This window comes from Pantherophis guttatus, chromosome 6 (genome assembly GCF_059756535.1).
Source record: "Pantherophis guttatus breed Tessera chromosome 6, ASM5975653v1, whole genome shotgun sequence".
In the NCBI taxonomy this organism is placed as follows: domain Eukaryota; kingdom Metazoa; phylum Chordata; class Lepidosauria; order Squamata; family Colubridae; genus Pantherophis; species Pantherophis guttatus.
In genome coordinates this window covers 53,335,940-53,362,362 of record NC_142068.1, presented here as the reverse complement: position 1 = coordinate 53,362,362, position 26,423 = coordinate 53,335,940, and the positions used below count along the sequence as shown (strand labels likewise).

The 26,423-nt window shown below is 35.1% G+C and overlaps 1 protein-coding gene across 2 annotated transcripts in view; it reads right to left on the bottom strand.

Annotated features, from left to right (window-relative positions):
• PLEKHS1 (pleckstrin homology domain containing S1) overlaps positions 1 to 26,423 on the bottom strand; it is a 32,086-nt gene that overhangs the window by 5,193 nt on the left and 470 nt on the right. The window contains exons 1-12 of one of the 2 annotated variants that reach the window (XM_034440160.3): positions 20,145 to 20,196; positions 16,093 to 16,139; positions 13,657 to 13,730; positions 13,444 to 13,550; positions 12,545 to 12,679; positions 10,632 to 10,686; positions 8,767 to 8,871; positions 7,480 to 7,590; positions 6,673 to 6,759; positions 5,593 to 5,693; positions 3,206 to 3,397; positions 2,162 to 2,263 (exon numbers count right to left, since the gene is read on the bottom strand). In XM_034440160.3, coding sequence (XP_034296051.2) covers positions 2,162 to 2,263; positions 3,206 to 3,397; positions 5,593 to 5,693; positions 6,673 to 6,759; positions 7,480 to 7,590; positions 8,767 to 8,871; positions 10,632 to 10,686; positions 12,545 to 12,679; positions 13,444 to 13,550; positions 13,657 to 13,730; positions 16,093 to 16,120 — 1,097 coding nt within the window. In that variant the 5' untranslated portion in view covers positions 16,121 to 16,139; positions 20,145 to 20,196. Of the gene's footprint in view, positions 1 to 2,161; positions 2,264 to 3,205; positions 3,398 to 5,592; positions 5,694 to 6,672; positions 6,760 to 7,479; positions 7,591 to 8,766; positions 8,872 to 10,631; positions 10,687 to 12,544; positions 12,680 to 13,443; positions 13,551 to 13,656; positions 13,731 to 16,092; positions 16,140 to 20,144; positions 20,197 to 26,423 lie in introns of those variants that run through there. The other variant, XM_034440161.3, reaches the window with a different exon arrangement.

Here is a 26,423-nt window from a genome sequence, read left to right as displayed (position 1 = left end):
TTTATTTCTTTATTGTTTTATTTCTGTTCTGTTTACACCCCTTTCATTTTCTTCCTTTTTATTATTGTAAGCTGTCTAGAGCATCCCTATGGCAAGATAGGCAGCAAATAAATTTAACAAATAAATAAATGAATGACCTATACATTATTAGTTATTAATCAGGTGTAGCATGGCAGGCTATGAATGATTAGAATCTAAAGTTGTAGGATCTTGATAGTTTTATTAATACATTTTTCCCACAGCCTCCTACTTTTGATGAAGTTAAGCAAGCAATGCAACAAAGAAAACCTGTTACTTAATGTTTTCATAATTTGGAGAAAGATTGTGGTAGAGAAAGTGTGACACCTTGTGGTTTACCAAGGCAGTAGAACTTTAAAAACTTGCCAGGTTTTTTTTTTTTTTTAATTTTATCCTGGGTGTCTATTGCGGGAATAATGACCAACCCCATATTAGGCTTCTGGCATTATTTTCTGCCAGTTGAATTTACTTTAATACTGATCATAAAATATTCAAGAGCAACAATGCAATCCAGGCAGCCTGGATTGTACAGCTCTTTGGTCCACCAATTTGGTCTCTTCATATGTTTGTTCTCCCTGAGGCAAACTCCTCAATTTCCTTTTACTAGTATCAATTCTGACGCTATGAGATATAAATACAAAAACTATTTACTATGCATTGTCTTCAGAATTTAAAGGGAAATGTTTTTGCATTTGAACAACTGTTTTCACATGTTTTCCAAGTTACTTTTTGATTGTTAGAAAGATCTGTGAAATCTATTATAGTTTTCTAAGATCCACCAAATGGTAGCTGGAGACCTTATGATAACTATGAAAGAGAATGCAACTGCATACATCTTTAATCCTGCAATTTCTTTTCAGCACAAGAATTGAGTGCATAGTCTTGATGCTTAAAGTTATACATTTTAATTTCCATGTCTTAATTATCTACATAACAGCTCCATGAAAAAGTCTTCATTTTCCAAAGATAAACATTCCAGTATTCCAATGTCTTTTGGCAGGATTTAGTTTCCAGACAGTGTTTATCTTTGTTTTCAGGAAAGGGGGAGCTCTTTTTATGAATCTATTTCACTTTGTTTCAATTCTTCTTAAAGGAATAATGATGCCCTGTTGATTAATTAAATTCATCTTGCCATAATTTGCTGCAGGTATATAATCAGTCTGAGATCATATCTACAAATCCTTTTCATTTCAAGCTGTATTCCTTTGCTTCTTATAAAATTTGTCTATTTTTCCCCTTTGAGAGACTTAGAATCTATGGCTAGACTAGTGTACGATAAGTGTAATAAATAACAATGTTAAAAAGCATGAAATCTTAACATTTTAAAAAAATAAAGGCCATAAAATTAACTTATAAACAGCAGTTCAAATTAAAAGAATTAAGAACTAATTAAATAATTAAAATGAAAAGAGCTACTTTATAACTTTAAAAAGAATTTTATAAGGTTCTTTGGCAAAACTCTACAGAAAGACCTGAAAGATTTTTTGTAATGTTGGAACTATCTAATCAAATTAATTGACTTTAGTTAATGAAATTAAAATCTCAACAGACGATGAGTACCTGACTAGCCTTTTCTGGACTTGCAAATTAAATTAGGCTGGATTGTGGAAAAGAAATCTCAAAGGAATACCAATCCTGTATGACTGAGAAGTTGAGGGAAAAATACCTTGAAAAATGGCAGTCATAAACAGTTTCCACAATACTGCCAAAAAGCAGCAGTGTGGATTTGTCCATGAATTCACCAAAAGTTGGACTCCAAAAGTCACCAAAAGTGACTTTGCTATTTTTAATAGTTAACCAACTGCACATTAATTAGTTGGAGCTGTCTCTTGTGAAAGAATATTTGGTGATGAGAAGATGGCATTACTAAAAATAACCCATGCATTTATTTTGGCTTGACAGCATATTAATTATGATAAAGCAACATATTTAGTTAAGGCAGCAGGAGTCTTATCAAAGTCCCCTCAATGTAATATTTGTTGAAAAACTAATTTGAATTTGATCATTTAGTTGGCTGATTCATTTTAAGAACGCAAGTAGTTAACACATTCCTGTCTCCCAAAACAATTCAGCTGATTGTTTTTTAGAAGTTTAAATAACAAATGCAATAAATAATTTATAAAATATAAATAAAAGACTTTACCATATGCATCCAGAAGCTTTTACAAGTGTTAAGTAGGAAATAAGATTATTCTGGGGAAGGAGAATATCCACCTGCTCCAACTGGTTATCATCTGTGATTTTACTGAAAGAGAGGATGAAATACAATATTTAGAGCTGTCTGATCACAACATATACCATTTCAAGCTATTGCTATTCATGCTCATTCTTAAGATAGAGAAACATATACTGTAAGCAATAGTAAGAGACTAGATTGGACTGGGAAATATCCAGCCAGATATGGTTCAAATCTGCAGCAAACAGATTTCAATAGTCCTTTAATTTTGCATATAGTTGGATTTCCACCCGCTCCCATATTTTTATTTAAAATCCTATCTTTCCAAATTCCAAACAGCATTAATATCTCTTTCTCCTCTTGGATATGGCAGGAGTACAGGATGCTGTCAATTTGACAGTGTCAAACCAAATACAGATATACAATTACATGTCACAACCAAAGAAAAGGCATTCAGTAAGAAGGAAAAATTGACCCATTTTATTTCTCCTCTATTTCTCTTAATAGGTAAATAAAGGAGCAAATTTATGCTTTGGTGAATTCATTGAATAAGATGATGGAGAGATATAGTTAAACATTACTTCCTGATTCACATAATGGAACAACATGCTAACTTAAAAATTTTGTTTATTAGCTACCAATGTGATGTTTATCCATTTAGAATTGGAACAATTTGACAAGAGCCTTGGTAGTACAGTGGTCTAAAGCACCCTGTTATTAAGACCAGCTGCCTGCAATTACTGCAGGTTTGAATCTCGCCAGGCTCAAGATTGACTCAGCCTTCCATCCTTTCTAAGGTAGGTAAATTGAGGAACCCAGTTGTAGGGGCAATAAGCTGACTTTGTATAAATATACAAAAGGATGAAGGCTATTGCTTAGCGCATCGTAAGCCGCCGTGAGTCTCCGGAGAAGGGCGGCATATAAATCAAATAATAAAAAAAAAGGTTTCCTTTTAGATCTCAACATTTTACAGTCATGAAGGAAATGGATGTATTCAGAAGAAATTCTTACCTGAGAATAATGGACAATTGAACCACTGATAAAAAGAAGAGTTTGGGTGTTTTCCCCAATATTCTTGGTAACAGCTTTGGTTTGTGTTCACTATTTTCTGCCACTTGTATATCCATCTGATTTTGGGGAAGGATCACTAATTCCTTATTGACATCTTTTGGCTTTATTTTATTTTTCACCATTTCTGGAATCCTGAGGGACAGATTATATTAACCTTAAAAGACATTCAGGTCCTCAAAACTCTTAACCTCTGGACAATCAACTGAAGAGCAACACTTGAATGAAAGCAGATCATGTAAAATTAAGAATAAATTTAGGATAATTTGGGTAAAGTTTAGCTTAAAAATGTGATAGTTTGCTCATTGACCTCATGGCCATAAGTAATGAATTTCTAAAGTCAGACTTCTGACATATATTGAAACTACATTAAAGTAGTACACTGAAGTGTTTGGAAATAAACTTACTTATATTGCATTATTCTGCTTTCTGATTTTTTTTTCCCCAAATTTGAAAAGTCTTAATGAATTTTTCTTTTTCTGGGCCTTCACATATTTAGGGATCCAGAATTTTATTTGCTTCTTGTTCTAGCTCAAATAATTATGGGTGATTCCATATTTGGACAGCCTTTAAGTCAATGTTGACTCCTGGTAACTTCCATTACTTACTTCAAATATTGTTATTAATAAACTTTAAATACTATGTTACACCATACAGCAAACCTCAAGGTCACATACTTCTTTTCTTGATTGGCCATAAGGAAAAACTTAGACTATTTTATTAGCAGGTTTTGCTTAAGCACAACTTGTTATGTCATTCTATCAACAATATGTAGTCAGCATTAAATACAGATTGTTTAAAACAAGCCTGCCTGAAATCCATTGATTGGATTTAACTCTGATTTGATGTGACGTTTGAATTTGGCTACTGTGTTATTTACAATTGTCTCATATACAGGCATAGCAAAAGGAAACAAAGTGTGTAACTAGTGCAGAAACAGAATAGCAGTATACTTCTTTAGAAACTTATTGATTATGAGTTAAATATGTGATCAATATGCAATTAGAATTATTAGTAATAATTAGCATCATTCTGACTGTGCTAGTATTAATATCAGAAGTTAGATTTTACTTTTGGTACTGATCTCCAATCTTATGTCACTTTGAATTCAGGATATATAGTTAATCAAATGTTTACATACAGATAGTCCTTTTGAAATAGAATTGTAATATCAGCAAGACTGATTGTACATTTTCTGATGTAGTAAAGATTAATTTAAAATAGAAAGAATGTGCAAGAGGAACACAGGAGCCTAAGCTGAACCATGGAATTTCCCCCTACAGTCCTAATCTCCTTCTTCCTCGTCCAAATCTTTGACCTATCTCCCCAGCCCTCATACTTTCAGAATTCTCATTCTCTTCCCTCTCCTGATTATTTGCAACGAGCAATTAAGCAATAGAGAGCAATTCATTCAAAATATTTCTGAGCACGGTGGGGGATTTATTTCAGCACAAGAAGAGAACCCAGAAGGAAGTGCTTTGTGCCATTTTTTATAGGGAGAAAAGACCAGAATGGGACATCTCGGCATGAATAACTGAGGGCAGCCAGCTCCCGGCAACTCCCTTACCACCACCAAGTAGCTTCTGCCAACTCACTGCTGCCAAATCGTTACAGGACAACTCAATATGGGTAATTTACTGCAGGTAATTTACTGTGGGCACCTGGGACAACTTGCTGTGAATGTCTGGATGGAACCGGGTGAGTGGGCAGGCGAGTCAGTGAGGAGAGCCAGGTGGCCGGGCAGATGAGTAGGTGTACAGAGCACATAATGGTGGTGGCAGCTGGGGGCTTCCCATTTTCACATCCCTTCACCACTGCTGCTGCCACTGTGCACTCTGACCATCTGCTCACTCATTTGCTTGCCTGCCTGTCCGGCTCTCCATCTGGGCACCACCAACGAGTTTCCTCCACAGTGAAAGGCCCATGTTGTTGTCCTGCAACAACCTGGTGACAGTGAGTTGGCAGAAGCAACTTGGTATTGGCAAGGTAGCTGCACCTAGCTGGCCATCCACAGCTGGCTGCACCAAGTTGTTCTAAATCTGAAACAACTGTATTGTCCATATAGGGGACAACAGGAACCAAGCACTTCCAGTAGAACTACTATATAGAGGCTACAACAAAAAAAGGATTTGACTTTCTGTCATCGATTGCCATTCTGGTTTTGAAGCCAATTCTGGTGTCCTTACCTGCAACATGCATAATCAGGAGAACTTTTAAACTATTGCACTTATTGTTAACTTTGAGTTTGCTACACACATGGGAAGAAAGTTGTAAAAGAAATGTGTAATATTTGTTTCAGGAGAGAAACATCTTATTGCTAGTATACTTACAAATCTTTCATGGACATGTATTCTTTAGTGCTACTGAGCTTTTCATTGTCTGGGATGCAAGATTCTCCCAGAGTATTAAATCCATCAATCACCTCATCCAACTTTGAAAATAAATGATGTAAAATAATAAATGCATGTCTTATACACTGTTTATATACAAGTGTCATCAACTAAATTTAACAGTTTCTAGATTTGGATTCTGCTATTGTGGGAATATTGATACACTCTATCTGGCTAAAGCTAAAACTGTTTCTTAGTAGTGAAGCAAAATAAAATAGTAATTGCTTAGTAATCAATTTAGTTTCTAAAAAAATATCAGGGACTGCTGAAAATCTTAGAATAGGGTTTAAAATCAAAAAATTTTCTCAAAGTAGTCCCTAATGAATCAGCATTATATATACTGTATATCACAGTTGCTCTCTATGGAATTGCCCTTCAGATGACAAATGAGTGACAAAGAAAAACAGTCCTATTTTTTTTCTCATTTATGGCGCAGGTATTTTTTTTCTCATTTATGGTGCAGGTAATGCTTAAATTTAATAAATTATCTGGGATCATCTTCAACATAGATGGAAGATGTATCCATGTATTAACATAAGCTACATTGGGGAGTAAAAATCTACATTTGAGATGCTAAAGGAGACCACAGACAAGTGTGTGTGGGGGGGGGAGGCAGGAAAGAGGGAAGGAGAGAGAGCGAGAGAGAGACTGTTTTGTTCTCTTAGATCTTAGCTGCATTCACCAAAATTAATCAAAACATTATTTTGGACTACTCATAAGAGTTGGTGATATGGAGCATTGTGTTATAATGGTTCAAAATTTTCTGGAGTTGATTATTCCAATTGGTGACAACAGGAGAAGACAAATTGGGGCATTATAAAATAGGATGAAGGTCTTCAGATGTTTATCACTTATGATTATAACCCTCCTAAATTGGTTAAGCAGCATACAAATAATTACATAAATAATGAATGTGTGGATAAATATTAAATGTTGTATTTATTTATGCAAACATCTTTATTGTGCATACTCCATGGCTAGCCTAATCAATAACACAGGAGAGCATGCCATTCTGCTTACCTGAGCTAAAAGACTTGTTGGAGAAGCATAATATTCTTCTTTGTCTTTTTCTTCCTGTCCTTCAACAGGAATATTTGTCAGTTCCCTCTAAAAAAATAATTTAATTATTCTTTATTCAATAACATTTGAGAATGTTATTCTCAAATAAATAAATGTTAGCTACAAAAGAAAGAAAACCCCCCAGCACAAAACAGTGAGCATTCTTATTAGAAAATCAGAAATGAAGTTCAGAAAATGAGGTCACTGATTAAAATATATTTATATATTAAATGGTGGGAAAACAAAGCCAAATTAAAACCCCTCTCTGCTTTTGGTACATATTTGTCTATTAAGTACAGTAATAAGAGCTGTTGATATAATTTTAAAAGACAGTACATGTAAAATGCTCAGATACCTACTGAACATTATCAAGCTAATGCATAGATCCCATACACATTTATTTTGTATAGATAGTCTGACCAAAAGGTAAAACATCTGCATACTGCATTATTTTACTAATCATTCATTCATCAATACTAACTGTCAAACATCAGCATATTTGGAGCTTCACAAGGGTAAAAAGAATCAGAATTAGAGTAACAATTGGTTGGTTGGTAGGTAGCTAGGTAGATAGGAAGGAAGGATGGAAGGAAGGATGGAAGGAAGGAAGGAAGGAAGGAAGGAAGGAAGGAAGGAAGGAAGGAAGGAAGGAAGGAAGGAAGATAGCTTGTGAAATTATTTCCCTTATTGCAAATAATGAAATATTATTAACAAATATTTCAGATAATCCGGATGTACAACATATCCAGTATCAGTTTTTGAACTCACCAGGCGTTGTAGGAGTTTTCTTGGTGACTCATAAATATGTAAATCTTTCTGGATTTCTTGACAACTAGGGTCTGAGTTAGGCCTTTTTTTATAAGCTGATGCTGCTATGTCCTATGTCCCAAAGAAAATAATTAATCACTAAATGGCTTTATTTCAAAGTGCTTAATTAACAGTGATAGCTAAAAATCTTAATATAAACAGACATTTTTGCTTTAATTTCCTTTTAATATGTTACAATTGTTGAAGAAGAAAAGGATAAATTAAAAAAAAAAACCTATGCTTTATCACTAAGGAAATATTTGTCAATGGCATAGCCAAGACATTCTGTTAATATTGAGCATAATGTGGAAGAAGAGATGGGAATTTTTTCTGAAAGCAATGTTTCTCAATCTTGGGGACCTTAAAAATTGCATATTTGGAACTTCCAGGATTTTCCAGCCAGCATGCTTGGGATGCTACCCAGTTGATGATTTTGGCTGGTCTCAGATAAGAAAAAAAAATTGTTGAAAGAAAAGATCAGTGATGGGATTCACATTTTTTTACTGCCGGTTCTGAGGTGTGGCTTGGTGGACGTGGCATGGCATGGCATGGTGGGCTTGGCATGGTGGGTGTGGCAGGGGAAGGATACTGTAAAATCTCCATTCCCACCCCACACCAGCGGAATGCAAAATCCCCATTTCCTCATGATCAGCTGGGACTCGGGAGGCAGAGAATAGATGGGGGCGGGGACAGTCAGAGGTGGTATTTAACGGTTCTCCGAACTACTCGAAATTTACACTACCGGTTTTCCAGAACTGGTCAGAACCTGCTGAATACCACCTCTGGAACAGATATGCAGTCCTTGCTTTATTTTCATGCCACCTCAAGTATTGAATTAAAAAAATCATAAATATCTAGAGTTATCATAAGAATGGAAGAAAGTCTGATCGAGTAAATCACTCCCAAAACTCCTAAAACAAGCTAATAATGACTAATTGTGCTTAGTGGGAATATAAGAGTAACTATTGAGGACCCAGTTGTGGGGGCAATAAGCTGACTTTGTATAAATATACAAAAGGATGAAGGCTATTGCTTAGCGCATTGTAAGCCGCCCTGAGTCTCCGGAGAAGGGCGGCATATAAATAAATAAATAAATAAAACTATTGGGAGAAAGAATGAAGAATGAAATCAAATTTCTTAAGAGACAGTATTTCTGGACCTTTTAATATCTTGTCCCTTTATATTAAATAACTGGGCTTGCAATTAAAGTGGATACGTTTATAAAAGTCTATAAAATTAAACACTTACTTCATATTTAGTGCCAAGACACTGATCCTTTTTGGTGATAGAGGTAGTATCCAAGTCATCAAGACAGGCTGGGACAGATTTGGACCGACTTCTGACTGTCAGTTTCTGATTCAAAATTTAGGCAACAAACTTTATATACTTTTACATAAATCGTAACAATTGTTTATCATAACAGCTGAAGACATGTTTCTGCAAGCATTTGAGGACAAGTGGTATGCAGGATATCTTTTAGGCAGATTATTCGTTGTTACTTGTTCCTGTTTATTTTATACGTTTCCTTATATTTTTAACCAATTTACAAATTACTTGAGACCCACAAAAATGGGCAGTGTATAACCTGTGTTATAAATACATTGCTATATTCTTTCTTTGAAACTGCAGATGCCCATAATTAGAATCCACATTACATTACATCCATCTAGGGTGGCAAGTATCTTCAGAAAGTTATGCAAAAGTTAGCAAAGTACTACTTGCTTGTTTTATTGTATTCATTGTAATTTAATCGTCAAATGTTTTGCTGTGTTGAAAATGTCCAAATTGTCTTTTCTAGGTGAAGAGGCATTACTTTGGGATATAAAATTGCACTATTTATCTATGAGCTCTTGCTATTAAACATTTTGTGACAGGGGTCATTGTGGCTGATCAGATAAGCCTTTTTCTGCCTTGGTGCTTTTCTGGAAACAATGCAAGGATTGTGTTGCAAGGCTACAATAGTCCCAGGTGTTCTGCCCTTTCATTGAAGATTCAGCTCTTTCCCAGGGAAATTGATTAACACTTTAACATGTTAGTTCTTGGGTTTTCACCTTTTTTTTTTTTTTGGCCACATTGTATGTTATTTTAAATTGTATGCCACCCAGAGCACTTGTGCAAATGTGGTTTATAAGCAAACATAAAAGAAACAAAAATTTCCCCTTACTAGCAAAGACTCACTAGTCTTAATCAGTTTTATGATTGTTCATAACATGTAAGATTGATGATTAGGTTTAGGCAAATCAAAACTTTATCTAGCACTTAAGAAGGTTGTGAAATTTAAACAATAGCCACCTATATATTCTTCTTATATTATTTAGTTCATGCTTTTATGTATAACACAATTTATTGTTCTGTATAACACAAATTTATTGTGTTATTGTTTTTATGATTGATTATGATTGTTTCATAGTTGTTACCTTTGATTGTTTTATAATTATTGCTTTCATTGTTGTGAGCTACCCAGAGTTGCTTAAGATATACCGTAATTATTTTTTTCTCCAATAGCAAAGATGGATGTCCATATAAATCTTTTAAATAAATACAGTACAAGACTGTTTTATATTTGATGGGTTGTAATCCTGTCTTTTAAAATTGGACTTGGATCCCAAGTAAAAATCAAGAATTATGTAGATATTATCTTGTCAACATTCAGGAGATTAAGAAGCCCACTTTTCTCACAGAAAATTTTACACAGTAAAAGCAAAATGTAAATAGGGTGGAGGAAAATTGATTCACATTCTTAACTAAGGAGGAAGAACATTAAGTAAACTTGTCTTTAATGAAGGCAAATAAAAAAGAATGAGCTCATCATTATCAACTTCAAAAGTTGACAATGTTGTTTGTAAAAGTGACATTTCTTGAGCTAATAATTTGAAACCTGCTTCGGTAATCTGATTGCCTTATTAAAGCTTTTGGCAACATTTGCTAGTAAAAATCCCATTTGCTGTGCATTCCACATTTCCTTGTGAACTAGAATATGGTTGAAAAAGGATGAAGGCAAATGAAAATTAACACTTCAGCTTTTTCTGCCTCTCCAGAAACATTAGATATGGTATTTTAATAACATATACTTTTGGTGTAATTCAAAATGGCAAAATACAATATTAATTTACCTGTTTTTCTGAGCACAATGTAAACAGGAAGGTAGCCCATTCCTCAACTTCCTTGCTAGCGTTTTAAATGTTTTAAAATAGACAAAAGAGAAATAGACACATGAGTGAGGAATCAAAGTGTGTTGACAGGTGATTAACAGAAGTTAAAAATTAAGTCCAGATGATGTTCATAACCTTTAGCAATTCTCCCAGATGATGACTTCTGTTATTCTTTGCCCTTGCCTATGAATTGCAGAATTAATCAAGAAACATGCAGCAAGTTGCAGCACCTATCTGGGCTTGGGAATTAAGCACAATGGCTTGGAAGAGTGGAATTCCCTTGGATTTGGATGCTTAATTTGTAAGCTGGAATAAGAAATTGGGGGGAAAAAAATCCCGAAAGACACAGGAAAACCACTTCCATATTGTTGTCCAGTAAAACTCAGCCTATCTATGGAGAATCAGGGTTGATTTAAGAGATTTTAAATCTCTCCTCTTAAAAAGAAAAAAAAGAAAAAGAAGAAGGTGAAGACCTATTTTGTTGTACGTCACTTGTTTGTGAGATTGGCAGCTATGTAAATTAGGTAATAAGTAAAGTGTAGTCATTTATGTAAGTAAGTATCTGCATTATCTTTTCATTTTTGTAGGAATAAATCATTGCTTTCAGCATCTATAAGGCAACAGATATTTGGAGACAACCCCAAGGATTTTTCAGATATGAACTGAATAGCCTAACAGGGCTCAAGGTGCTTTCAGATAAGAAACTTATTGTGTGGTTCCATTATTTTATGCATAAAATATTTTGAGCATAGGTTGAGCTCAGTTTTTAGCCTTCCTCTATTTGCTCAATGATTCCAGTGGTGTTTTTTATGTAGAATGATAGAGAGGAAAGATGATATTTTGACGGTGGGCTGTATGTTAACCTCAGACAGTTCCTGTTAATAAAAATTGATATCAGACTAACAATGGCAAAATAAGTTATGCTTTTCAAATGAATCCTATGCATGTTAATTTACAATTTACAATTTACAGCCAGAATCGTAAGTCAAAATTGTAAAACAACCAATTTTATGACCAATTTTATTAATTCTGTTAAGTGAATCACCACAGTAATGAAACAAATCCATGGTTGTTAAGTAAATGTTGCAGTCATAAGGGCAAACCTATTCTTCTAAATGGGCATTTTTTCTGGAAACTAAACATAATACGGTTGCATTTTTTTTAAAGTATAACTTTTTTTTCTCCCATAGCGAAAAAGCAGTGCAAGTCCGAACTTTGATAGTTTTCAAAGGAGCCATGCAAAATATTTCACTAGAATTGATTTCATTTAAGAATTAGCTCATGTTTCTCTTCTCATCATAGAATTTCCTCTATTTCCTCTTAGAATAATCCCTAATTATGAAAAAGATCTTTCTTTCTTTCTTTCTTTCTTTCTTTCTTTCTTTCTTTCTTTCTTTCTTTCTTTCTTTCTTTCTTTCTCTTTCTTTTTTCTTCCTTTCCCTTCCGTCCCCTCCCCTCCCTCCCTCCCTCGCGCTTCCCATAACTGTGAGTGAGTGTTCTCCATAGTTTGCTCTTCTCTTTTACAGCTCTAGCTACAAATCTGGAAAATCTAACTTTGTCATAAACATTATTGAACTATGCCCACCGCAGTTAATATCTCTCTTCTATGCAAACTGCAGAATTCAGAATAATGGTCTGAAATTATAGGGAGGCAGATTACATTTGAACGCTAGAAAATACATCAATAAGAGCAATTTCATAATACATGCAGGTATCAAGTTTGTAAAATACCTCCTTCATTGGATGTGTTTAAACACAAAGTCATACCCCAAAAATGTTTTAGTCTGAGAATCCATTTTTAAAGTTTGGGTGTTCTTGTTTTCCAACATTATAACAAATTAAGACCATGGCCCATAAAAGAATTATGAACTTACCTATCTCTTCCGATAAGGTAAAATATTCTATTCTCTGTACTGATACTCATCACTTCAGTGGACTGACACTTGAACATCTTTTTCACAACAGACATTTTCTCAAAGTCACCTATGCCAATTTCTATTTTTGAAGCCCTGTCAAATAATTATAAAATAGGTAAACAAATATTATAAATTCTTCTTAGATATGAGAAGAAAGTCTGTAACTTATATCTGGTATAGAAAATTCCTGCCCCAAGAAGTTCCTAAGCAATCAGTAGAGCTATCATACCCATGCTACAAAACCCAGGCAAACATTAAATAGTTCATCACTCTTTGCTTGTGGTCAGATACAGTGATTATAGAATCAGGATTGTGCCTTCACAAAAAGGAGCCCTTTATGCATAATCATATATAATCTCTTTTCACAAATACACACAGTCAGTAAGCGACTAAACTCATAGCAGCTCTATAACACCCATTTATTTTAATCATGAAAAGTGTTATTTGGCTTTTCCCTTCCAATTTCATCTCTAATATTTACTTAGTTATTATATGCTGCCTCAATTAAACAACAAATAAAAGTAACTTAGATGTTAGGAATAAAAATGATGATAATGATCCTACAGAATAAAACAAAACCTAGCCAAGCTTATTAAACAGAGATTCAGTATCAGGGACTGTTTCATCTTGTGCTGGCGGTTATGGAAGAACTAGATTTTTAAATATTTGTGGAACAGGGTTAGGACTATAAAGAATTGGGGATCAGGGAACTGTGACACAGGGAAGGTGCATCCACATATCATATAATGTAGACCAGGGAAAATTGCAGCAACATTTATTATTTAAGCATCAGAAGTGTTGTATTTCACTAATAATTCAGTTAAAATAACCTATGGCACACTTGTTCAAATACTTACTCATTGATTTCAATGTGGCCCTTTATTTGCTGGCCTTTATGATAGGTCAAGATGTAACCATTTTGGGCAGAATGAGAAAGAATAAAATATCTCTTTTTCCAGGAAACCTACAGAAAGGGGAAAAATCAAGTTCATACATATAGTAGAAAATCAACACATGAGGAATGTATTTTGATGATGATGATAACAAAGCTATCATTTTCCTAACTGTACCTGATTATTAAAAAGGTGAGGTGGTGGTGATTTTATGAAGAAACCATGCTTGTAGACACTGCAGTCACAATTTCCTAAGAAAGAAAAACAAAAGCTTATGTTTTATAAAAAGAGATTGCCATTCCTACACAAATACTAATGCTAAATGCTGGGCAGCCAAATTTTGGCCCTGAAGTATCATCAAGCCATCTCTCTTTTTCTCACTTACTGTCCACCTGTTTTAAACATATATGAAACAAAATAGTAAGTGCAATAAATAAGGAATGGCATTCTGTATTTTTTAAAAAAACGAACAGCTACAAAAGATCCTGAATATGTCACTACATTGCAAATACTTCCTAGAAGATGGGCGATAAGCAAAGTGTATATTGGAACAAAGAAACAAAGAATATAACAAGAGACCCAGAAAATTAAGAGCAATTTTGGAGAAAATTAAAAAGAAGGTTCTAACCTCAGCATCTTTAAAATGTGTGAACTTCAAATTCCAAAATTCCCACAACCAGAATTTTCTAGACCAAAGTGTACAGATCAAAATGTGGCTCAAGAAAAATAGAATGAAGGATACATAAATCATAAAAGATTAGAATAAGTTAATTAATTTGTGTAGCTTGGTATAATATTTCCTAAAAATGGGGAAATGACAAAGTGCATATAGGAATTTGTTTGCCAGAACAGAACTATACAGAAAAATACAAAAGATGGTGTTTATGCAAAGTAGCTTCATTAGGTTTCCTTTTATTTTACCTCATTTTAATTAGTGTTCCACACTATTGTTTACACTTGCATTTGCAAAATATTGCATACTCTGAAAATAGAAATAATATGATGTCTATATATGTTTGTGAGAACACTCCAAACACAGCACTGCCTATTGTATGATTTCCAATTGATTATATATATCAAAACAAAAAAAAGCATTAAATTTATACTGTAGTAAACCATATTAAAATACTTTATAAAAATATATATTTGGAAGGATAATGTATTACCTCTGTGATGGCAAACCTATGGCATGCGTGCCAGCTATGGCATGTGGAACCATATTGCTGGGCACGCGAGCTCAGCTTTGGTGTGCACATGCTAGCTAATTTTTGGGCCTTCTGGGCCCACCAGAAGTAGGGAACCAGGCTGTTTCCTGTCTCTGGAGGGCCGGGGAAGGCCCGTTTTTTTGCTCTCCCCAGGCTCCCCAGGCTCCAGAGCCTGTCTAGGAACGTGGGGAGGGCAAAAACAGCCTTCCCATCCCCCCGGAGGCCCTCTGGAAGCCAGAAATGGTCCGTTTGCCAACCTCCGGTGGGACTGGAAGTCGGCAAATGAGCCGTTTCTGGCCTCCAGAGGGCCTCCGGGGGGTGGGGAAGGCTGTTTTTGCCCTCCTCAGGCTTGTAGAGAGGCTCTGGAACCTGGGGAGAGCAAAAAATGGGGCTACCGGGCCTACCGGGCCATTGCATGCCAAAAGCGGTGGGAATGTGGGGGGGTTGCACGCGCATGCATGGGGGCAGGTGCGTATAATTATGGGTTTGGGCACAGGCACGTACCCCCCGCAGTCCCCCTGCTTTTGGCACACAATGGCAAATTACCTTTTTGCATTGTGTGCCATTACTGTATTACCTAATCCTAATATGAGTAATGTAATATAGTTAAGCAATGACAATGGTTAAAAAAAATATATGCTGCTGTAGATACCATGATCTGAATCTGGATACAAATGAAAGAATGAGGAAGCATTTCTTGTATAAGCTCCTGTCATCCTCTGCACGATTCATTTTATTGATTACTATGATACTATTGCATATCATCAAGACCCATGAACAAGGTCAGAACTGGCCCGTTAGTTCTTGAAAATCAGAAGATAGCCTGAAGGATTTGTATGAAAGTGCAGACTACAGTTACAAGCAGAATTTCTTTTTGTTCTTAACAAAATTCTAGCAAATTGACCTTTTGGTTCATAAAAATGGTTAAACATGTTGAAATGTGCTTAGTATTCACAGAAAATTCAGAGCAGTATTTGAAAAATGTCAAGTAAAAATAAAAATGTACGCATATTGCTTTTTGATGAATAAGCACAACTCAGTGTGAATCAAACTCAGCCAGACCACATTTCTGAAGTGTGTAATAAATATAAAGGGTAAAATATAAAGCACGGACAAGGGCATTTTCTGCTTCATTGACTAATAGCTTATTGGAAGGAGCAAGACTTTAGGTATGAAAATCTGTTTCTAAGGTGGTTTAAGAATGTCCATGGCCAAATTCTTGATTAGGTTTGAAATGTGGATTAAAGTCACCTTGAAAAAAGAGTAGGAATGGTGGCTATAACAAATTGTTATAACTTTGTAACGTTCTGACTGCATTCATTGAACAAGGCAAATATTGACAAATATCAAGTATCAAAAATGCTGTGAAAAGAAAAATCAGGCAAAAACATGTTTAGAATTTATGTACCAATACTAGTTCTTCTTGTGGAATCCATATTTGATTATTAGTTCAACCTGAAAAATAAACAAAGAATGAATGTATGTTAAAGATGAAGTTCACTGTTTCTCAAGGCTATCATAATCAAAGGATTTCTAGAAGACAGACCTTTTATTTTCAGGATTCACTAATTCACTAATCCTATTAATCTATTTAATACAAACAGAAACTATAACCATACAAAATATTATCAGATGGTAACCAATATTGTTTGTCAATCTTATTTAAATGTAAGTTACTCATATACTTGCAATAAAATAAAATGCTTTCATATGCCAAACCAAACAAAAAAACTCATATAGTTGTCAGTTTTCCCCAAAGGATGTGGTCTTTGCCAAGAATAAGAATGTGATATTTTATTTCTAATTTTCTTGTCCAGTAAGAACAGTTGCTATTTGGAATGTTGTGCAAAAAAAATAAAATACTGGGAGATTCAATTACCATCCTGGAACTTCAACAGAATAATAAAAAGCAACAAAAAGTCCCTTAAGATTAGAATTGTAAGAATTGCATTGATACAAGATTTGTAAGAAGGAAAACAGATTTAGGAACTGATATATAATACTGTTTAGCAATATATGAAATTCCTACTTTTCTTTCATCAGATAAAAACATTAATATTAACAAAATGAACAATTCAAAGGACATTAGTATTATGCAAACAGATTTATTTATTAATAGGACTTCCCTTTTTTCCTTTTTGTCTTTTGCCTGAAAGACCCTTTAATCTGTTTAAACTATTTTGGAAAGCCTGTTTAGATGCAAAGGGGAGAAAAAATATAGTAAGTCTGCTAATAAATGCTACTTTGCTAGCAGGATTACAGTCAAAATGAAGATTTTCAAAACCGATTCTAACTTCTATGCTGAACAGAATTCATCATATTTTACAAATAAATTAGATTTGTCTGAAGAAATGAACCATGGCTTTTGAATGCTAGTGCCAAGATAAAAAGAAAAAAAAATAGGACAATGTATTAAATTTGAAATATAGTCCATAATCATTGGAAGCTAACTCATGTGCAATTTTTTTCTCTCATTTCTAAGTATTTAGAAAACACAGTGCTTTTACTGAAGAGTACCAGGCAGATGTGATCTGTACACCAGTTATGTTTCAGGACAAGAAGAATTTCCTTCTTATTAGAATTGAGAATTTTGTGGATACATACAGTTGTTACACTGGAGTAAACTTTGTCTTGTTTTTCTCTAGAAAAAAATTCAGAACAGCAACTGTTCACTAAAAGTTCCATTTCTACAAGGAATTAACTAAAGAAAATTGCAGTTTTTTAAAAACCCTATTTTATCATGAGATTAATCATTCACTGCACTAAAACCCTATTCCTCTTCCTCTTCATCACATCTGTGACTAGTGCATAACGTAATTCTTTGTTTGCAAGGATCGAAAGGAACAATCTTGATAGCAAATATCACTTCTTTATTCATTTCTGCTATATGAAGAATATATTTTACATTAACATCAGCCTACAAGAAAGAGGACCTAGAATGAAATTTATAATTGGGGATATCTTTTCCTCCTTGCCTTTACTTTCCAGGAAACTAGAAGTATTTTTCTGAGATGCTTACCATGTCTGCCCATTCTTTGTGGACTGAGATGTCTCTTATCTGACTATTGCCGAGCCAGTGGATCTTCATTCTCCTGACTTTCAAAGATATTCCCACAGACCATTACACATGCATGTATACATGCATAAATGTAAGGTAAAGGTAAAGGTTCCCCTCGCACATATGTGCTAGTCGTTCCTGACTCTAGGGAGTTCCTCTCTGTTTCAAAGTTGAAGTGGCAGTGCTGTCCGAAGATGTCTCCATGGTCATGTGGCTGGCATGAGTAAATGACGAAGGCGCACGGAATGCTGTTACCTTCCCACCAAAGGTGGTCCCCATTTTTCTACTTGCATTTTTTACGTGCTTTCAAACTGCTAGGTTGGCAGAAGCTAGGACAAGTAACGGTAGCTTACCCCGTTACATAGCACTAGGGATTCGAACCGCTGAACTGCCGACCTTTCGATCAACAAGCTCAGCGTCTTAGCCACTGAGCCACTGCATCCCATAAATGTACATATGCCCAATGAAACCTGTCTACAAGAAGCAATGCTACTAGTGATTAGTGGTGATCAGGAATGGTAACAGGTGAATTGTCCAGTGGGAAGATATTGTAGCCTGCTGCCTGGATTGAATAGGTTTCAAATTGTTGCCAAAATATCTCAGTCTGGCCAGGATTTTCTTAAATTGGTTTAGAATATAGCCAGTATAAGCACAGGGAAGATACAGATTGAGGGTGCAGGGCTACAAAGCTCTTTTAAAACTAAATATTTTGTTTCAGCTTTGTGGGGTAACTGTATTTTACATTCAAGATATTCAAGTGACATATATTCCATATTCTTCGAAATATTGGTTTTCTACTATTTTAAAATTAACCTTTGATGGTATATGCCTCTTGGGAGTGGAGGGATAGCTTCAGTCACAGATGGCATGATGTTCTTATTATTTCTACACCTATTTCTATTTATTATCTAATTAAGCCGATATCCCACCAAAAACAACCAAGAAACACATTAAGTCTAGGAGAAGTGCTCAATCGTTCAATAAGTGGAGCAGAGCATACTTGAAAGAGCCAAAAACAAGAAATCGGTAGTTATCCTCCAATAAGAAAGAAGACAAAACTAAAATGCAAACCACTCTTAATATATTATTTAAAAGAGTATTCCAATTCAATCAAATATTTGTTTAAAGAATTGAAACAGAACCTGAGATGGGGAGGGGGATGACTTGCCTTGATAAAAATATTTATCAGATATTTATGAAAAAATTAACAAACAATTTAAGGTCTTATCAAAACAGACACCAGATTTTGCTCATAGAACTATTCAAGTTTATAATTACCTAAAAATGCATTCTGCCATGACAAATATGAAGAAAATATCATAGATGTTAAGATACCTTAGGTAGATGTTGAAGATTATAACATATGAAGCAGCATCTACATCAGCCATGTTAACAAAAAAGTTGAGAATGATACTATGATAGAGTATATCATATTGTAATAAAATAGGATCTAGTTTATATCTTTGCTTCACAAAGTTTCTCATAAAACCCATTATTTCACCATGAAAAATAGCAAATCATTATTTTATAGAGAATGGTAGGATATTATTGCTTATATAAGAAAAATTCATCCAGTTTGTATTAGAAATTATGGGAATGTTAAATTTACAACATCGTGTAAATCTAATTTCACTCTAAATATAATTTTGGTTGCTCCATATCTCCTAGTAATCCAATTATTATGTAATATTATATTCCTATTACAATAATGTAGTAGGCATTGTACAAAAATTATTTTCAAACTACAATATTGTAGATCTGAGCAATTCTGCTACTATTAAGGTTTATTATAAGTAAAGTTTGTTTTACTTACAAAATAATGATTTTTTAAAAATAAGACTGTAGATAAGCTAAAGGAAACATAAGTTACATTTGAATCTGGACAGTTAGTTTGTCTTCTTCTAAATGGTAAATCTTTCAAAGTAAGTGCCAACTCTTAGTCTTATACAGCATACACCAAACAATATTAGAGTAAGCTAGTGTCATTTGTTTTATTCGTGCCATTTGTATAAATTTTATTGGGCTGAGGGATGGTAAAACACCTTAAAATTAAAGGATATTATCTTATGTATGTATATACTTGTGAATTTACAAGAGGGCTATGGTCAAATTTGGAATACTAAAAAAGGGCAGTACTATTAACTTCAGAGAATTTCCATTCACAATTAAACTCTTGTAAACTCTTCCAAAAGTAGGGGGGGGGAAGGAAAATTTCAAGTTTTATTCCTGTTTTAAATTTTATCTACAGTGTTTATGAGGGGGTTTTACCCAAATTTCGTGACAATAAAATGTAGTGAGGCACTTTGCTCTTTAACAACTATACACAGAAGAAGAAAATAAAATTAAATTGTACACATTAATGTCAGCTGTAAATAAATGTTATGATTTTTAGCAATACTTACAGGATAGGATGTTTGCTATGCTGGAGATCAGCAATGCCCAATCATGTCACTGAGACATTTATTGAAAATTGGATTATTTAGAGCGGCTGTCTTTTTATATCAGTCTTAATTACACCCCTAACTATGACTCATAAGGAAATACCCAACTTTTTTCATTTACTGTCAAAACTGAAAGTTGTTTTAATGAGGAAATTACGGGAAATGGCCCTGTTTTTAAAGAGATTTTGACAGGGCACAGAACAGGTGCAATAATAATACTAAATCCTGGTTGGCACTTAGTTTGCTTTTTTATTTCATTTCCTCATAGCAATCGTTTTAAAAATGTTAACACTGTTTCAAAAGCAAGAGAGACATGAATTGTACGAAGATATAGTTGGCTACTTGATTGCAATTATTACAATCCATCAAAATACTTTATTTAATGAATAACATAAGAAGGGAAACTCTCAGAAAACAAATCCATAGACCTTTCCTTATGTATATCTAATCGTTGAAAAAAATCCCTTATTATTTTCTTAGAATTCCCGTATTTAATATCACCCCAACTCATACCAGAAGCAGCTTAACCCACACCATTCTGATGTAACTGAAACATGTCAAGACGATTCTAAAATGTATAAAATCCAGTGTGTATCTCTGACAATTCTGTTGTCAGGCAGCTGATTGACTACTAGTGCAGAAGATTGACTGCAACTGGTACCTGTTGGCAATTTTAGGCTGGAATAGGCAAAGCCCACCATGTTTCCATTCTTTCACGCTTTTCTCTTGATAGCAAGAACTTGGCACAAATGTAATGGGACTTTATGAGATGATGGACTGCACAATTACTGGGAAGAACTGGCTTTTTCAAAACGCAGATACTGCCTCCAGTTCGATAAGATAGCATTTTACTACCCAGCTCTATCAGCCTACAAAGCCTGTTTGTCAGGCTTGTGTACGTTCTGGTTGTCCTGAACTGGCCCAGCAACACAGCCATCATTCATGATAGAAAGAGAAGTATGAGTCACAAATATTAAGATAACTGTTGAAACAGTTTCTCTTTATCTCCCTTCTGCTGAGAGGCAGTGCTTTTTTTCCCCTCTATAAGATATCCTGCTCAAATTTGCTAATCGGGATTGTGCAGCAGGTTAAGACATTGGCACGGGGACCATAAAGGTGACTGCAATGGAGAAACAATCCTCAGTACAGGTAGTCCTCGACTTACACAAAAATTGAGTCCAAAATTTCTGTTGCTAAGTGAGACGTTTGTTAAATGAGTTTTGACCCATTGTACGACTTTTCTTGCCACAGTTGTTAAGTGAATCACTGCAGTTGTTAAGTTAGTTACATGGTTGTTAATTGAATACGTTTCCCCCACTGACTTTGCTTGTCAGAATGTTGCAAAAGGCGATCACGTGAACTGGGGACACTGCAACCATCATAAATATGAGTCAGTTGCCAAGCATCTGAACTTTGATCTGTGGGATTAGGAACAGCTTCAGTGTCTTTCCTCCCACTGACCCAGAGATGAGACAAAACCAAGGAGAAGGGAAGGATGAAAGTAACCTCTGATTTCTATTGTCTCTCCTTCAGGCTATATGTCTATCTATCTGCATTAATAGATGGTTTCCCATTCATGTCCTCTTGCCCATTATCCCTTGCATAACAAATAAAAGTTTACTACTGACAATGCCTCTTTATTTTTTTGGTTTGAATTTATAAAATAATTTTAAAATCTAGGTTTAAATGAAAAGGCAGAGTATGTCTCCTTTGCCCACACCTTTGCAACTTTCTCTTGCCAAAACTGTTTTGTTTTGGAAAAGAAATATTATGAAGTTGTTGTTGTTGTTAGTTGCGAAGTGGTGTCTGACCCATCGCGACCCCATGAACGTTCCTCCAAGCCTTCCTGTCCTCTACCATCCTCTGGAGTCCATTTAAGCTCATGCCTACTGCTTCAGTGATTCCATCCAGCCACCTCATTCTCTGTTGTCCCCATCTTCTTTTGCCCTCAATCTTTCCTAGCATTAGGTTTTTCTTCAGTGAGTCCTTCCTTCTCATTAGGTGGCCAAAGTATTTGAGTTTCATCTTGATCAGTTTGATCGCCTTGCAGTTCAAGGGACTCGCAGGAGTCTTCTCCAGCACCATAGTTCAAAGGCCTCGATTCTTCGGCGCTCTGCCTTTCTTATGGTCCAACTTTCACAGCCATACATTGAAACTGCTAGGTTGGCAGAAGCTGGGACGAGTAACGGGAGCTCGCCCCATTACGTGGCACTAGGGATTCGAACCGCTGAACTGCCGACCTTTCGATTGACAAGTTCAGCATCTTAACCACTGAGCCACCGCATCCCATAGTATCTCTCCTACACTGTTATTCATGTTTTTAGAATTCATATCTTAATTCCGCCCAGAATCCTCCCACTCTGCATAAGGCTCCTTAAAGTCACCTTCTCATGTTTCACGTTCACACAATTTCATGAACTTTGACACTGCTTGATAGCTTTATTTCACCCAAGAAATAATTCATACATATACAAGAGATCTTCCTACTGCAATATTTTAGTGTGTCTTATCCAGAATTTAAACTGCAAATTTTTCTGACCCTCTCTCAGTAGATTCTCAGCCATTTCCCAGACTTTAAACCCAAATGCACCTGTCCCGTGTTTGCGAAAGTTCCCTGGGTCAAGTAGTGCTGCTTCCTATCTCATCAGTTTTAACTCATATGACCCTGATGCCACCCATGTCCTGGTTTTGCAGAAGCCCACCTTACCTTCTTCCACTACCTGCCTTAATTAGTCAATGCTCAGCATGGCAATACTTACCAGATGTTCTCCTTCTCCTTACACCTTTACAGGTCACTTCAGCTGATGCCTTTAAGAAATGTGAATTTTTCCTATTCATATCTTTGATCCACTTATACTGTAAACCACTGCATTTCAGTCCCTCTTGATGTCCAGAACAAAATAGAGATTTCATTCCGAGACCAGACTTGCCCATACCTGCAAGTCATTCAAAACATCGCTTTGCCATCTCACCTGCAGCTCTGATAGTATGGGTGAGTAGGATCTATAAATGTTCTGTTACTGTTTTATGCTGTTTATGTTGGGTTTTAATTTTTTTTAATTAGCTGCCCAGTCTTTTATGTGAAATGAGCAGCCATATAATTAATTAAATGTGCCATCCAAACACAATGCTTGTTCAAAAGGATCAGGTCTTATCAGCAGTGAATTCATTGCACTTTGCTCCAGAACTTTGATTGGCTGTTAGTTTGGACAGACCAAAGTAGCTTAGTATTTGGCCCTTAAGATGTACTGTTTTTCTTTCTATTACTATTATGCTTTTAATGTAATTTTAGACTTCTTTAACTTCGCCAGGAGCCAATCTGATTGAGATGGCAACAAATACTGCAAAGTAAATGAGTAATAAATAACTAAAACAATTGTTATATCCAAAGAATTAGTGCACATATTTATTTTTATTGAGCAAGTTTTTGTTATGCTTCAGTTGGAGTCTGAGCCGTAACCAAGAACCGAGGCAGAAGTATATACTTGTATTTGATGTCTCACTGACACGAGAATTGATTTTCACAGTATTTCCTTTTTCATGTTTGTCCAGACCTGCATTTAACAGAGCTTGGGAATTTTCTCCCATGATTCCCTGATAATTGGCTTAAAATACTTTTCCTCAGATGTAGTCCACAAGTTTGTGGAGATACTGAAACTCTCCTCCGTTTCCCAAAATCACTGAGGGGTATATATCTGGCTCAAGGAAATTTCTAACTTCTAACTGTGTGGTGTATTTTTTTTTAAGTCATCAGAAGATCTATCTCATTTTACTGGATGGAACTTGAACAGCAAAATAATTTTACAGAAGTTGGGCAGTGGCTAGCAACTGCTGGTCTTTTCCTATCTGGTTTTTGGTGTAAATCAGTTGATTAATTTGCGTATCTTTCAGAGAATGGTGCAGATTTACCTAATATTTAAACTGGACTAAGAGATTACCGTTTCATTCAGTCAACAGTAGGTCAACAGTAGGCAAGAGGGTTTGTATGAATTGGTTTTGGAATAGTTGAAGCTGGGTTGTCCAAGAGTAACAAGTTGCTGAGATTGTCAAGCTTCAGAAAATCACTCAGAAAATGCATGAGAAAAATCCAAGAAGTGAGAACTAGTAATATTTAAGAACATTGAAAGTAAAATGTCAGTAATGAAAGTAAATATTGAAGTAGTCCTTATTTAAAAAGATTATACGCTCAGTATTTTACATGTAATTTTTTTCATCCCTCCCTACATAATAGGCTATATGGCTCCCTCTTTTGGAGTGGACCAGTTTTGTTTCCATTTTTATAATGGTTAGACTTGCTCTCATTGGGTTTCTGACTGAGAATTACCTCTCATCTACATCTACATCTACATTAAGGGATATGTTTCAAAGTTTTGTGCTGATCCAGCTTTGCATGCTTTTAATTGATCTACCAAAAGGTCTGATTCAACTTGAAGCAAGCCAGAATTATGAACCATGTTGATATTCAACCATGTTGAATATTCCCATTGTTCATAATGTGCAGAAGCAAAAAAGGCCAATTTTTCTGTCACTGACGCAACTGGATTGTTTCCCAATGGGGGGATATTTGAAGAGGAGAGGACAACCAAGCTGGAGAATTTTTCTATTTATTTTATGAGGCATGTTCTCACATGTGAAATCAGAGCACCATCCAACAATAAACCAGGCCAGTAGTACTTGGGATTTGATATGGGGATGACAAGATGCTGCTAGTTTTCCGTTGGTTCAAATGCAGATGGAGAACTATAAGGAAAGGTCTAATACTTCTGATAAGGCATTATCTACTGTCAAAACAGATTTTTCCCCTCACTATTTTAACATCCTTGTCCATATCTGCCCCAAATAAGCCCAGATACAACTGGAAGGCATACCAAAATTGCCAGAGAAAGAGGGACAGCAAGAATCCTATGTAAATTTTATGTAAACATTCAGTTGGGATCCAGTAATTAGGGTATCAGGATAAAAACCATGGTCTAGTGGTTAGGGTACTAGGATAAAAACCAGGAGACTGGGAGTTTCAGCCCTGCCTCAGGCATGAATCCAGGTAGATGAGTCTGGGCTAGGGTCTTCCTTTAAACCCTAGAAAGCAAGCAATGGCAAATCACTTCTGAAAATGTTGCCAAGATTTGTTTGGCAATCCAGTCAAGATAAAACTGAAAAAACAAAAGAAGCAAATGAGGGAATAGGTTGCACAACTGGAAATTGTACTGTCTTGCTGTGAAGCGCAGATGGAGAGTGAAACAATTGTTCAAATATCTTTCATTATTAACAATAGCAATAACACTTAGACTTACATACAGCTCCATAATGCATTATAGCACTGTCTGGCCTGCATACAACATCAGCCCCCAAATGTGTCCTTCAAATATATAGGACCACTACTACAGCAGTTGGCCATCCTTGCTAGGAACTGCTGCCCAATATTCCTTTTCCAGGAAAATTGCTATGCTAAAGATGACTTTCTTTTTTAGCATTAAACATATATTACATATTTGGAAGATACAAAACAAACCTAGAGAAGCACATATTGTAATGACAGCTGGATTATAGTAATACAGCATACTACCAATGATTTCTCCAGATGTGAGGTGCTGAACATGCCTTCTTCCAAAATTTAAAACAAAAACACCTTAACAAACAGATTTGTTGTATTGTATATCTATGTTTATGTCATTAGTTTTTCCTTCTTGGAATTCATTAACATATTTTCAAAGAAACATGGTTTTTGTTTATATATAGATTGGCGATATAGATAATTTAGAAAATATGTCCTCATAACTGATCCATGATATAAAGGGTGCCTGTTATTGTTGACTAAACACTAAATCAGAAATTACATAATCCACAGTTCATTATACAAATGACATAAACACAGTGGAAAATTTCTGTTTTACTGAATTTGTGAATATTTGGTGATAAACTAAGGAATTTTTCTATATTCCTTCCCTTTGTTAACCGCTGATTAATTTAAGCATTTCAAAATATTTAACATTCTTATAAAGTTAATGGATATAGCTGTTGCCAGTGCTATGATAAACGGCTTATTAATACATCTTCATAGAGCAGAAATGTAAACTCTTAAGAATTCTTAGGAGTCATTGAGAACGTTTTAGTACTGTTGCAGTCCCATGCCTAATGCTATTCTGTAGTTACATTTCCAATTTTATTTTGTATGCAAAATGTAGGACAAGGAAAATAACTAAATTATTTAGTACTGAATTGTAATCATTTTACATCCCAAAA